At 42.5% G+C, this 15,432-nt stretch overlaps 1 protein-coding gene across 17 annotated transcripts in view; it reads left to right on the top strand.

The window, feature by feature from the left end:
- The window catches only part of Kcnma1 (potassium calcium-activated channel subfamily M alpha 1), a 715,498-nt gene that overhangs the window by 610,249 nt on the left and 89,817 nt on the right, over positions 1–15,432 (top strand). For all 17 annotated transcript variants that reach the window (XM_058577957.1, XM_058577958.1, XM_058577961.1 and 14 more), the window contains one exon: positions 13,142–13,235. In XM_058577957.1, the coding sequence (XP_058433940.1) occupies positions 13,142–13,235 (94 nt within the window). The remainder of the gene's footprint in view (positions 1–13,141; positions 13,236–15,432) is intronic.

The raw sequence follows: 15,432 nt of genomic DNA on the forward strand, positions 1-15,432 counted from the left end.
CAACTATTACATGTGTATCTGATCTCAAGTCCATGTGACTTAAGTGGCCAGAAAGTAGGCTGAGCAAGGCTGTTTTGGATAGACTTTTCTAATGTACAAATGCTATCCACTGTTATCTTGAATCTGAGTATTTATTTTTCTTTACTTTTTTGGTACTAAGGATTAAACCCAGGGGCACTTAACCACTGAGCCACATCCCCAGCCCTTTTTAAAAAATATTTTATTTTTGAGACAGGGTCTTGCTAAGTTACCTAGGACCTCTCTAAATTGCTGGCTTTGAACTCGTGATCCTCCTGCCTCAGCCTCCTGCATCCCTGTGATTAGAATCTCAGCATTTAGAAGGAAAGAAAAGTGACTTCAAGATAATATAGATTGTCCAAATTCTGTCCTTTGGAATGCAAAGCCTTTCTCTGTCTGCCCTGTATCCACCTAGCTAGACCCTCAGATACATTTTCCTGCTTTAGCCAAGCTGATATTCCTACTGTTTTCCCTAGCTTTTACCAACCTACTTGCCTTTGTTCAAGCAGTGCCCTCCAGCGAACATGCCCTCTCCATATTTTGTAGCCATGCACATGCCCCCAGTGCTCTAGGCCTGCACTTAGTTCTGGGGCTCTGCAGAAGAGTCAGGCTGACCCCTCTAGCCATCCTGTTCTTGTTTCAAGTCTTTCTTCTTGTGGAACATCCCACTCTCTAGTCCTTGTCATCAATGGCATTTCCCTCAGCCCTCACTTGACATCATCCATTTGAGAACACCTTATTAAAAAACAAAACAGAATACAAACTTCTTATCATGTTGGTCAGAATTTAGTTCTGGCCCCAGAGAGAAAAGCAACATTCTTTGGTTAACTTTGGATTCTAGTACTGTTGTGTTTATATAACTTGTGGGTTGCTACTGTGTATGTTTTAGATGCAGTTGTTCTCTCTCACTATCTATCTTTAAAAAGAGTTCAAAGAAAAGGAAAAGAAAAAGCAATGCCCCCCTGTATTTTGGTTGAATGGATCTGGGGTAGATCTTAAACGTTGTTGTTCTGTGAAGTTCCTTTTTAATTGAAGCGGGGGGCTTAGAACCACTGAGGCAAACCACATTTTCCTTGGCCTGCTTTTCCTCTTCTGTAGCTTTTCTGGATTGAGTGTGGTAGGAAGTGCTGGGTAATTATTTGTGGCTGGATAGTTATGAGGTCCTTAGTCAATGGCTGGCTCCTGTGATATCTGCCAAGAAACAGTAGACAGCATTTAGCCCAGAATCATGACAAATCAGAGCCGAAAAGGTCTTATATTTAATTAATGCCAATCCCCCAGGAGGGGAAGTGCCTTGCCAATGCCACAGAGTTGATCCAAGCCAGGCTTAGAATCCAGACTTCTGACCACAAGGCTGTGATTCTGCCCTCTCAATGCCACCTCTCTGGCTACTAAGACCAGTTTAGTAGGAATCTAACCAGGGGCTCAGCACTGTGAGAGATTCAGAGATGTGTCAACTACAGTAGAGGAGCTTATTTCTACTTGAGGGGAATAGGGCACATGGGAATGGAAAACAAATGAATAATGCAACAAAAATCAGGAGATTTCAGGGCATGAGATGAGAATCACCAAGGAACTTTTAAAGAAAGACAGAAATCTACCTCATTGTAGCCCCTTAGGAAGGCTTCCTGGAAGAGGCAGATCCTGCCTGTTTCTTCAAGGGTGGATACAGTGGTGAGAAGAGGGGAAGATGTGGAAAGGCCTAGTGAAGGAGTCACTGCCTCCCTGCCCATCATTCCCTTGTTCCTTCCACCACATGTAAAAATCATGATCCCACCCACCCCCCTGCACCCTGCACAACCACCACCGAAATTCAAGGGGAAGAGCCCCTTGCAGGCAGGCAGCGTGAATTTCCTGTAATTTAGGAGGAACAGTGGGGTTTCTCTGTTTCCATCTGATTTTCATTTGTTACTGCCCTGAACAGTTCCAGCCTTCTCCATTTGAGCCTGTTTAAATGTTTTCTGGCTTTGCTTGTTTTTATGACACTTGGCAAACCTAATTATTTGACCTGAGCTGTTCACTGGGGCCATAGGCAACATGGGACAAAAGTGACAGTCAAATGCAAGGCCCAGGGTTAGGTGGGGGAGGAGGCGCCCACCTCATTCTAGTGCTTGGATACCAGATCAGCTCGGATCAGGAAAGAGAATCTGAACCCATTTCTCTATAGAGCGCCATCAAAAGACAGCAGACTAGCATTTGTAGAGAAAGACCCCGGAGCAGAAAGCCTGGACTCCTCCAAGAAGTAATGGTGGATAACATTGAATAAGAACTTAGGAACTCTCCTAAGTGCTCTTCAGGTTTTGGTCCATTCTCACAATAACCCAGGAGGTAGGTTCTCCAATTATTCCCATTTTAGAGGTGAGAAAAGTAAAGTTAGATCATTTGCCAAAAATGTAGATTTGGACCTGGGAGTACAGCTTCAAGAATTTTTGCTATTTAACATGAGTTGATGTTTGTGAGAAACGAGTCATGTCTTGAAATCCTTGTCTCAGGATAATATCCTTGAGTGTCACTGAAGCCAAGGACCAAAATGTAACAAGGGATGCCAGCCATATATCTGGGGGTACAGTAGGCAGCAGAGGGGGCACATGACCAGCTAGAAAGCTTGAGAGGTACCTTTCTGGAATGGGGACTCAGTGTTCTGCAGGATTTTTAAATAGAAGTTGTTAGAAATTCATGTTTTTATGAACAAAATTCAGACTGAAAGGTGCACACATAAAGCTCTATGGACCAACAGGATGGGGCCAAGCAGAACCCTCCAGTGGGCAGTATTTAGTCCTTACTCTGTCAACCTGAAGCCTCTGGCCATCACATTGAATCCTGCAGAATCTCTGAAACTCGGTGTCTGTTCAGCAAGGAAAGCAGCAGATATTAGGACATCAGGGTGTTGAGTAACTTGTCTGAGATCAGAGCTATAGAAGGGGTCAGAGTTGGGCAGGTGGCCTGAGTTTAGAAGCTCATATCCCCACACTGTTCTCCTGGGCTGAATGCTGGTGGTAAATGACCAAGGTTACAATCAGGAGACCTAGCCTCTGGATCTGGGTTTGCAGGCTAGTGTAGCCTTGATCCCAGAAAGGGTGAGACCAGAACTTCCCCTAGTGTCCTCCCTGATGCTGCACTGCACACCTTATTCTCTAACTGCACTGACCAAAGAGGAGCCCAGCGTGCAGTAGCATTTTAAAATATTGCGCAGGATGTGTCCGATGATAAATTATAGTAAACATAGATAATGGTTTTATAGTTCAAGAACATCTTTAGAAGGTGACTATGTCCTAAAGAAATATACTAAATGCTGTGTTTAGTGTAAAATCACAATCCAGTCTCGTCCTTACCTTCCAAGGTTAAAAACATACTGCGTTTCTAAAGTGTTCTGGCAGAGCATTCTTCATCGGGCACCTGGGTTGCACTAAAATCCATGCATTTTACCTTTATCTGAGTTTCAGAGAAAGTATCAGTGCAACCATCTAGAATACATATTAGAATTCCAGAGGGTTCTTGACACAACTGGTTCAATGGCAGATATGGTATTTATGGATGAGCTGATAATAATAATGCTATTAATAATAATAATGGTCTTATCTGTATAAAATCTTAGGGTTTAGAAAACAATTTCAGGCATACACAGATTCTAGGCTAGTCTTCCCATAGCAGAATCATTGGGGCAAACATTAAAAGATGTAAATAGCAAAGAGAAAATGGAAATGAAAATATGACTGACGTCTTCTGCCAGTCATGTGTATTTGAAGCTGTTTGGGGGAGGGGGAAAGAAACAGAGAAAGAAGATTAGATGGGAGTCAAAATATATAAGCAAATAAAAACTTTTGCCCCAGAGTGAAAATGTAAACTAGTATTGTGTTAACCAGGAGAATCGATGTAGGATGAAATAAAGTTCACAAGAGACCTGACTCCATCTCTGTTTTCTGTTTCTCACCCTGGGCAGGTGGCAACTCTCAGATTCCTAAGGCAGCATGATCTTTATTCCTTTGGATGTCTGACAGTTTGTAAATCCAGGAGGATGCACGTGTGGCCAGGGCCTTCCCTAACAATCTCATGCAAACAGCATGAAATGATCCAAAAAAATAACTCATGTTTTATTCTTGCCTTGTCTAGTTCTGCAGGGTGGTAGAACCAGCACCTCAAGTGCCCTTAAGAAACTTCCAGTGCCAGGCAGGGGACTACCGAGAGTCATGTGAGGCATTTGCCTTGGTCATCAAACCTAAGAGGTCCCCCCAAACCTCAGCAATCAAGAGATTCATGCAATGTCTTTAAAATATTTTTAAAAATCCATGATGAACAGTATGTCATCATTTTAAATGAAAATATGATAAATAGTGATTTTAATGCAAATAGTTAAACACTGAATTTAGTAGGCATGAAAACAAAAAGGACAACAGAAAGCTGGCAGCCTGCAGCCTCTTAAGTGAACCCTTTCCCTGTGCCACCAACAGTGTTTGGCATCTTATTGGCATTTTCTCTTGATGCATAGCACAGGGACCTGATGTGACCAAGAGCGAATCTGAATCTATTGGATAATAAGCCATATTGGACAAAAAGTTCCTTTCCAGGCTTCATAAATTCCACTACAGTCCATTTTGTCTTTGTTAAACATGTGTGTTGAAAATTGCAATCCCTTTTATTCACAATGATCATTTTCGACGCACAGCTCAAAAACATCAGCATTCACTTAAAAAAATAAATTAGCATGTTCGTATCTATTAAGCACCATGGCTTTGTAGGCTGCAGCTGATGATTTTATTAAGTATACTGCAGGAGGGGAAAAATCAAGGCTAGATAATTATAAATTTATAAATACATAATTCATTGGCATGAAATGATTTTAATGGGATGGATGCAGAATTATCTATTTCTTCAAGAAAATAACAGAGATGCTCTGATTAAGCCCGTAATCTGGTCTATATGAAATTGTAGCCAAACTGATGGGGCACATTTTCTTTTCTGAAACTACCTTTGATAAGAAATGCATTACAAACTCATCAGTTTGGCTTCCTGTTAACAAAGAGACAGCAGCCGTCTGGATCATTCTGGATTCACAGTGAAACTGCCACACCATGTATCCTCCAACTAAAGCTGTGTAAGTTTGACAAGGGGCAGATGAATCCAGGAGTTATTGTGCAGGGGTTTAAATCTATGCGGCAGCTGACGGTTGAAATAATCATCTATATATCGCTCTGAGCTAGCTGGGGAAAGGTTGAAGCTGTATATTTTCAACATATCTAGTCTAATGGTTAATCTGTTGTCTTGTATGGGGCTCTCGCAGGGTGGACTGACAGCTTCGAGGAATTGCTCCCGGTAGATGTGGTTTGCCTTGATTCTCAAAGTACGGGGTGGACGACTCTAACTTAGCTTAAGTAGGAAAAGGTGAAACTCACCTGACCCAAGTCCTCAAACATGTGAGGACCAGTAGGGCTCATGGCAGGCTGGGTGGGAGGGGCATTGGAATCACTAAGTGATCTCTGCCATTCCCTACTTTCCCAAGGCTGCTTGCTTGGAATGGATGGCACGTATCATTCCTTGCTCATTCGGCTGCCCTGTCAGGTTGGGAAGAGCACCATCCTTTTGGAAAATGAGGAAGCTAGGAAAATGTGAGAAGATTTGCTATGGGGGTCAGCAAATGTTTCCTCTCAGCGGTCAGCTAGTTAATGTCTCGGGCTTCGTATTGCAGCTACTCAGCTCTGTCATAGAGAGAGAGCAGTTATGGACAATAGGTAAGCAAATGATGGTGGTTATGGTCAGGTAAAATTTTATTTCTAGCCACTGAAATTTGAATTTTCTATAATATTTGTGTGACAGGAAATATAATTCTTCTTAGATTTTTCACCCTAACCTTTAAAAATGTAACCTAGCTTGCGGACTACACAAAATCCTATTTTAGGCTACAATTTGGTGACTGACCCCTGAATGTGACAAAGGTGAGAAGGCAGCTGGGAGTGCCAGGGACTTGGCAGGTTCCATCCCTCCTCTAAGGATTGTCCCTTACACACATGTAGTGCACATGCTAGTGCTGCAAACAGGGTCACGTCTGGCCTGAAAACCTTTCTCATCTGCTGGGTTTCAGGAGTGGGGAGGGGAGGGAAATTGGGAAAGGTTATTTTGTTGGCCTCTATAACTCCCCTCCCTGCCAGTTCGACTCAAAGAGAAAATTATCTCCTATCTCCCACTACCTTCCAGATCTCCAAGCTCCATTGCAATATTTCAGGAATATGCTTGCATTTCTCCTTTCAATTGTGCATTTCCTCTTTGAATTCCCTTGTTCATCTCTTGTGTCTCATCTTTAAGAAGCTAATACCTAGTGATCTTTGACTGAGACTTTGCTTTGCCCTTGAGGCAATAGAGACAGAATGTTCAAAAAAAAAAAAAAATGAAAGAAAAAGGCCAAAGGCAACCAGATCTCTCAAAGGAATTTTCTACCCAATACTGAGCAGGATAGTATTGGGCAAGTGATTATAGCAATTCCAGTGAAGATATGAAAACCAAGATTCTAGATATAGGGTGCTTTGGTGAATGTTTGACTCCTTCCAGGATCTTTGGTAAATGTTTGACTCCTACCAAGATCTGATGTGGCTTATAGTTTGAAATTGGGGTGGGGGTTGTTTGGGTGCCATGGGTAGGTACATCTTGTAATTTGATTCTAGAGGATCCATTCAGTGCATGGTATTTCTATAGGGAATTTCACATTCCAGGTCATGTGGATTCTGTTAATATATTTATATGGCATTTTTCTCCCTCTCCCATGTAGGAGCTGAGTTCTTTCATTACTCTGTGTTGATGGACTCAAACTTACACAATTCAGGTTTCCAAGGCAGTGAATAGTGCCAGAAATATACCCTGTGATTAACTTCTACATAACCCATTGTTCCTTAAAGTCTCCCTCCCCATTCTCCTATTAGCTCCACAAAAGCCGGAAATGAAAAAGCACCAACAAGCCCCCCTTCCCTGCCCCCGTCAGCCCACCATGGGGCAGGTGTTCCCTGCCCCTATTAGTGCAAGATGGGCCACTTGGAAATCCTTTTTCATTCTCATTTTATGTAATGACAGACTCCTTTTATAAACCTCAACCTGGTTTTTCCAAATAAACGTATTCCCTATTTTTCAGCTATAGGTTGTGAAGTTATCCTGCTGGATAATGTATATAAAAAATTGTGCATTTAGAGTTTTATATGTTTGAGATGTTGATCGTTGGAGTCACTTTTGAGGCACAGCATCCTTTATCTTTTTATTTCTGTGTATTAGTATCTGTTGCGATCTTTGCAAAAAATACCTTCATGGATTAATTTTATTGATAATGGTGCAGCGTGTTCTTAGTGATATATGATACCCCAAGATTGTCAGACCAGAAACACTCATTTGAAATATATCCTTGGTATTAAGCTCTGATATTGGGCTTCCCCCTGCCCTTCTTGGCAAAGACTTTGGCTCTCACTTTCCTTATCCCAGCCATGCATAGCTGCTCAACCTCACTGATGCTCATGTCATATTCCCAGTGTGGGATTCATCCTGAAACTGCAGCCAAGAGCTCCTTCTCAACAAACACCAATGCCAACTCGCAGTATGGGTTATTTATCTGATATATGTTGTTGTTTCTCCATCACTGCTTAAGGGAACTCACATACCTTCTCACCAGTCCCATCCATGTGATAGGCAGCCAGGGGTCTGATGGTCTACAATTACAGGACAAGAACAATCCTCTGAAAGTATTCCATGCTCTAATCCAGGGATTGCTCTCATTGACCACATTTGAGCCCTAACTAGCCCAGCCTTCCCGGTGCAAATTGGGAAGTCATGTCAAAGAGGTTTGTCCTGAGAATTTTGTCTATGGTGAATTGCAGAAGGACCATGTTACTGTGACTTTCATAATTTTTCTTAGGGTAAAGTTTGACAAGCCCACAAGAACTAGAAAGAACCATGATAGATCTCTATCCTAGCAATTTTGCCCTCACCCTTACTTTCAGTTTTAGTCATGTAACATTCATAGCCTGAAAACACACACATACTTTTTACTCATGATGCAAAATACCACACATGACTCTCTTTGTTTGTTTTTGCAGTATTGGGATTGAACCCAGGGCCTTGTGCATGCTCGCAAGCACTGAGCTACACCCTAGCCCTACATATCATTCCTTCTAAGAAGTGACAAACCCATGACATTTCAGTTAGGCAGCATTCTGATCACCCAGCGAGCTGGCCAAGCCAGTGGCCTGAGATGAATAGCAAGATAACACTGAGGGAGAAGGATTCGAATAGAATAATTATTCTGTAGGATTTCTTTCAGTATTTTTCAGGATATAATGGATCTGATCCTGCCGCTCATCTGGGTTTTGTGCGTGTATTTTGGGGGAGAAGGGAGGGGGACCCTGTATATTTCTGGAAATTATTGCAGAAGGAGGTGGTCTTCTGAATTTTCACAGATATTATCCCTACTGACGTTGATGACAAAAATGCAGCAAAAAGAATTTCAGGAAGTCATCTGGGTAAAAGAATAGAAATAAATATACCTGCAATTAGGCCATGAGGGAGAAACCTCCATTTTAATCCAAAGTGATGATTCTATTCAACATTAAAATTGGTTTGGAACTTTTGCAATGAAAAATTTCACTAAGGATTAATTTCCGTTTTCTTTTCTCCTTATTGTTTGGCAGTCAAGGCTGAAGCTAGATCACGCTATCACAAAGACCCATTTGAGTTCAAGAACTCAACTCCCCATTCTCAGCTTGTGACTGAGCCAGGTGAAGGAGTACTGGGACTTCTCCCAATTTTCGATAACTGTCCTGCACCCCTCAGTGTTCCATTTTAACAAAACGAGCACAGTTGAAGGAGAGAGATGTACTACCATGGATTTCAGCATGCATTTAGCTTATTGGGCAGCAAAATACCAAACAACAGAAAATCCATAAAAAACAATAAACAATCATTAAAATTACCCCGCCCTCAAACTAGCAGCTTGCTGCAGACTTTGGTCAGAAGCCCTGTTAGCTAGATGGCTTTGTGTTCAAACCACTTTGCATGACTCTTACTCTGAGTGATTCCAGTGTGAAATGACATTACTAATGACCTGCTAAGTGTGTACAGATGTGGATTTCTCCAGATGTGGTGATTAATAACGTAATGGCGATAGCTAGTTGACTCATGTTTACGGGTTGTTTGCCTTTTATTACGTTCCTGAATTTATTTGCTTTGAACTATTTTTTAACTTCAGCCAACAAACTCACCTTTAAGTCTAAAGGGGCTTCATCCCCCTGAATCACACTGGGGAAATGGGGAAGAGGGAATGTGCCCCAGGCTGGAGCTGACCATTGAGTCCATTACATACAGACACTGGGATGTTTAGGAAAGCTGAAGATGGTAACCATTGTCACATTTCACTTCAAGGACCTATAAAGAGACACTGGTGAGCCCTTACTCAGTGTTTGCAGCCTGGCTAGGCAGATATTTCTTTTAAAAAAAATCTAGTAAATTATATGATCATTTTGAAGTAAGCCCCGAATCCTGGCCAGTGTTTCTGGAAGATGTTGCCTTGCTCTTGCTGGAAAACAGAAAGCTGACGAAAAGCGGAATGAAATGTTGTTACAGATGTTCAACTCTGCATTAAGGCTGTTGGAATTACCACCACATCTTAAATCAATCCCCAGAACATTGTCTGGAGGTTATGTCATTGAAATAATGAATCCTCTTTAGTCAAGTATAAGCAAACATGTTAAAACATCATTGTAACTTTAAATTAAACTCCAGCGCAAACCAGGGGATCTGAAGCCTCATTAGACTTGCCTGACATTTTTCTAGCGCAGAGTCTTCCCAAACTGTAAAACTGTTAGATTCAGTGCCTATTAGACAAGGGAGCGCTGGGAAGTTACAACAGAACATTAAGTGTTATACTTAGGGATGTGCAAAAACAAGCCCTTGAATTTTATGAGTACTTGGAGACTGGATGGAGTTCAGCTCCTATAAAAATTCCATGTTAGATTCCTGAACTTGTTTGTGTTTTAAAGAAGCTGGTAAGTCAGTTTCCTTTAAAGGTTCATATCTTCATGTGTCTCCCACTGCACGGAGGCAAGTGAAAAGGCTAGAGACAGAGGTGTATTGCAATTAGCCAAAAAGTAGGTTAAATACGAACCTGTAATGTGCGTTGTCATGAAGTAGCAGCCCACTACTTCAACACATTTGTCTTTCATGAAAGTGTGTAAATTTAAGTCTCCCTTTTAATTCCATTTTTATTCCTCTCGTGTAGTCACAGAAGCCATGAAATGAAAACTATAGTTTATAGCTTAACTAAAAGTTTTCCTAGATATGCTTTCTTTATAGAATCCTTATAAAGGGTAATAATTAAATATGGTTTATATCCTCCTTGTGAAGAAAAAATCATCCCTGATTCTCTTGTGAGACCTGAGCCAGATGCAGTGGTCTCCATTACACAACGTTCATATACTTAATATGGAGACATTGTCCCCCATCTCTTCGGGGAACATATTTCCAGGCCCCAAGTGCAGGAGGAAAGCTTTGAACAGAGTTTCATTTCAGAGAACAAATTCCAGTTTAAATTCAGTATGATTATGATGGATGATCTCTACAAGTTGCAATGAAAATAAATAGCTTCCTTGCACAGAAGACAGTGTAACCTCGCTACCAAAATGAGCTGTCTCTCTAGAGCTGGCTAACAGGGATTCACTTGCAAGTTCCCCATCTGAAGATCTGTGCAGGTAAACAGCCAGTGACAAGGTATAAGGATGATGGGCACTTAACCAAAGGGATTATCTGTTGAAGGCCTAGTGCCAACAGGGAAGCACAAGGCAAGCAGAAGAATCCAGAGGCATGCCCACGAAGGTGACTTTCTGTGTATATCTAACTAATAGAGACTTGTTCTGGAACAACACAACCATAGCAACACCTGGGGGCCTCCAATAAAGCTAGCCATAGAGATTTGGTTGGATGAAAGAGCTTTTGGGGGTATTCCATTGGAATCGTAAGGAAACTTCTGTGAAAGGGGACAGAACTTGCACTCTTACTAGACCCACTCACATGCACACACAAAGACACATGTTGTCAAGTCTAGCATGCTGACCAACTAATCTAGGTCACCCCAGACACAGCATAACAGTGCAAGTGGCCCATAATAAAAGGTGACCTTCTATTACAGATGAAGTTGGTGCAGTCCTTTCTACTAAGATGGGAAAAGTGTAAAAGCGTATTTACATGTGCACACGCGTGTGCACACGCACACACACACACACACACACTTCTACCACATTATTGCCTCAGATGCTCAGTCCCCTGTCCTGTGAAAGGAAGATGAATTCGGGTCAAGCTCAGAAAGCCTGTTTGCTGCTGAGAGATGCATATCAACTCTAAGTGATTTTTTTCAATACCATTTATGTGACTTGTATTTATTTCCTTTAATCTTTTAAGTGCTGTTTAGTCTCTGTGTGATTTGCTGTGGATACTCATTTCTGATAAGATGCGATATCCTCCCCACCACATAGTCCCTGCCTAGAGCACTAAGTGACTGATATGGTCACAGCCTGAGTAGAGCCTCTGGCAGAACAGAGAGGGAGGGAGCAGGAGGTGGCGGGAGCAGCTGTGGGCGTTGGCAGGTGCATTCTTGCCTTTCTTTCTTCTGGGGTCACCCTCACCTCACACCATGTTCTTTTTGCCTTTTCCCGTGTCAGCCAGAATCAGGCAACCCTGGATTAACAGTACAGTAGGGGAGTGTAAAAAGTGGGATACTTTGGCGCAAGTCTGGAGGATTGTTGGATCATTATAATATTTTTCAGAATCATATATCATAACCTACTAAATTGATTTAGTGTCTTCAGGAAAGCACTATAGAGTGCATGCTCTGATATGGGTCTTCCTGGATAATACTAAGTAGCTACGATGGCCTTTACTTGCCATCTAAGACTCATACACTAAAAACATTTATGAAGCCTTTTTTGACGTTGTCACTGCTAATATTTCTCTTCTTAGCTTTAAGGTAACCTCCTTGCGTTCTGAGTTTCAGAGGTGCTTTCTCCTAGTCTGTGTTGCAGTCAACTATAAGAATCCAAGGATCCTATTTTTTCCTTCTTGACATTACAGCTTTAGCCTGCATTGTGGGGGTTGGGGAGAGCAGGGCTAGAATTTTGCCGCTGATGCCCTTGGGTGACAGGCTGGGTACACATCTGCTAATTATCAAGCAGCTCTCTTAAAAAGAAGCACAGGGGCAGACTAATTCATCTACAAAGCTTATTAGTGGGTGTCTTTGGGCAAGAGCAGTAGAGTGTGCTGTGTTGTTTGTGAGTGAAGCTTCCCATTGCTTAACGATCTGTGTGGTTTAGACATTTGGAAAACAGCCTTTGGTTTCCAGCCCCTTCTGCTGCCCTCCATCCCTGCCTTCCACCGCATCATCCCAGGTATCATTCAGTAGCAACCTCCTCCTCCTTTGGTGCTCTTCGGCAACCTGGCTCTCCAGCCTCGCCAATCCCGGTCCTTCAGTCTGAATGGGTTAAGCAAAGAACCCATGTGCGCAGCCACAGTGCCCTCTCTCTTGGCAGCTGGAGGGATAAGGGCCCAGTTGGGCTGGGGATTCTTGAGTCCACATGTGCCAATGTTCCCAGTCACCACTGATTGGAACATTGGCCCTGAAGGCCTTGAATCCTGGCTTCTCCCAGGCTTTCTCTGGTCTGCAGGGATTAGGAACCAGTTAAATTAGTTCATGGGGAGAAGCAGTGGGCTGGTAGTTATGGTAGTTATGGATGATTTTGGTTACAAGAAAACTCATTTGCTTATCAATGTAACCAAAATTAAAAATAACGATTGATGGGTCATATATATGTATTTCAGTATGCAGATGAATCACATTTTTTTTTTCCTTATGGCAGGGCATTGATAAACAGTTTGAGTTGGCTGTAAGTGCATGTTCAAAGGCTGAAGCGTAAAGAGGTGTTGCTTCGACCTTCTCTATGGCCGGCCTCTTTGACTAACACATTTGGTCTTTGTCATTGGGTCCTAAAAGACAGCCATGAATTCCTAGTGAGTGACTGAGGCCTTGAGTGTGTGTCCTTTGATATCTTGCCTGTATTTCACAGTCTGTCCTCAAACTATTCGTAATCTCATGAGCTGCCTGTATTTCCAGTTGAAGATGAGCAGCCGTCGACGCTATCACCCAAAAAAAAACAACGCAACGGGGGCATGAGGAACTCGCCCAACTCCTCGCCAAAGCTGATGAGGTAAGAAGGGGCCAGCAAGGCCCCTCTCTGCTCCTTCTCCCCTGCCTGCCCCCTCCCCGCCCTGCACAGGCCCAGCCTCCCTCCCCAGCCCACAGCGCAGCGGGGGAGGGGAGCAGATCCTTAGATGGCTTCTTAGAGGCTGCAGTATTTATTCTGTCAGCTTGTCAGCAGTTAATGATAGAGCTGAAAAAATTCTGTCATGAAAAACAGTTTGAAAAGCTGTTTGAAAAATACATAGGCTTTAAAGTCTTAGCTGTCACCATGTCCTGTCTGTGTGTAGTTCCTAAACAGCAGTGGCACTAATGACGGCAGGAACCAATCAGAGGAACTCTGTGGTTAGTTTGCCTGTGGCAAGTCTCTTTCTGCTCAAGTCCCTCCGAGGACTGTTTTCTGTACTTAAGGCCATATGTGAGATGTATCATCACAATCAAAAATGAACCTGAAGATTACCTTCCTTTTATCCTGTCGATTGAAATCAAATTTCTGTTAATTGATTTTGACTGATAAAAAAGTCTAATAATCTGTGGACTTGCCAAAGCAAAGTTCAAAAGTAATCCAGTTCTGCTCAGGCTAAAAGCAATATTAATTATGAAATACAACATGCTTGCGCTCTCCCTCTCTCTCTCTCTCTCTCTATTCTTTCTTTCTCCCCCTTCATTTCTCCCTCCCTCCCTTCTTCCTTCTTTTTTTCCTCCTTCCCTTCCTGCCTTCCTTCTCTGTTGACCATGACCTCCTCTAAGAAACAGCAAGTAAACCAAATTTTGACAGAGTTCTACAGCTCTTTTTCTCTGTCTGCTCATCTCTCCTTTGTGTCTGTGATTCTTCTATCAATCACAGCCCTCACTTCCTCTGACCGCCTGACTCTCTAGCACTTCACTGAAACAGGAGTGATTTCAGATTTGCACTGTCCACCCTGAACGGTCCCTTCCAGGGAAACACCTGCCTTCCTCACACACTCCTTTCCTCTTTGCTTTGCCACAGGCCTCTCTCCTCTGTTAGATTATTGAAATACAGGAACAGTGATTTTTCATTCCCCACTTTTCCTTTGCATTCTCTTCTCCCTGGTCCTCCACGTGCACCAGTCTGGGACATGGGAAGGACAGGGAGGTCCTACTTTAGTGGTAGAGGACATAGGCTCTCCACTAGCTGAGACCACCAGCCCTATCTCCTGTGCCATTATTGCGGTCTCCTGATAGGTGTTGGTTTGGGCGTTCTCTGCCTTCCCCTCCTCCCAGCTTTGCTTGTGGACTGATTTCCATACCTGTATATAGTGTAGGAAAAGGAATAAAATACAACTCCCAAGCTTCTCCTTCTTATGATGCCAGTTGTTAAACAAGCATTCGCTTCCTATATATTCACCTTTAGGTAATGGTCTTATCTAATGCTAATAGTTTCCTCCATTTAAAGACAAGAGAAGCCCAGGCATTTTCCTTTGCCTAAATTTAGAGAAGCAAATAAATAAATAAAGAGAAGTCTGAAAAATCTGAAACCTTTGGAGCCAAATTCCCTGTCCCTGTTTGCTATGTAAAGTATGGCTCATTTCTTTGATCTTGAGTAATAATAATTCTGAGGAGTTATACTGTTTTCATATGCTTCAAAGCTGTGTCAAAGTTTTGCTGCTTAAGGGTACTTCTTTATTCTGTTGGCTCTTGGGTACCAAGATGACAGGTCTCCTGTACGAGGTGGAGGCTTTTTTTAAGTCGTAGCCTTCAGCAAAACATCAAATTACCAAATCCAGGGTAACATACTTCTACACAAATGCCTTTCCTGTAGATATATTATACCATATATATTAAATACTTTAGTGTTACACGCTACATTTTATGTGCAATAGAAAGTGATGGTTTGAGGTAGCCTTCAGGGGACTTTTTTTCCACAAGCAGAAAAAGCTAGTGTATACCATATCAAGTATGGTTTTTACAGGACTTTCTGCCCGAAGGCCTTTGTAAATAAGTAATGATCAACAGATTGGCTGTGGGTTTTTGAAAAGCATGCCTATGTCAGTTTGCATGATGGGGGAGAATTTTCAAAGTGGATCTTGCTTTCATTGCCTGCCGGAGAGGGGCTAAGGGAGGCAGTCATCCCAGGCTGGAGCTGTCTGCTCTGTGGTACATCAGAATTGCTAAACGGGGGTCAGGTGGTGAGCTGAAACTTGCCAAGCTACAGAACTTAGGTTTCTCGTGCGGGTGCCTCTGGG

The sequence above is a fragment of the Marmota monax genome, unplaced genomic scaffold, assembly GCF_021218885.2.
Source record: "Marmota monax isolate L192 unplaced genomic scaffold, Marmota_monax_Labrador192_F-V1.1 WCK01_AAM20220418_F8-fsc00019, whole genome shotgun sequence".
NCBI lineage: Eukaryota > Metazoa > Chordata > Mammalia > Rodentia > Sciuridae > Marmota > Marmota monax.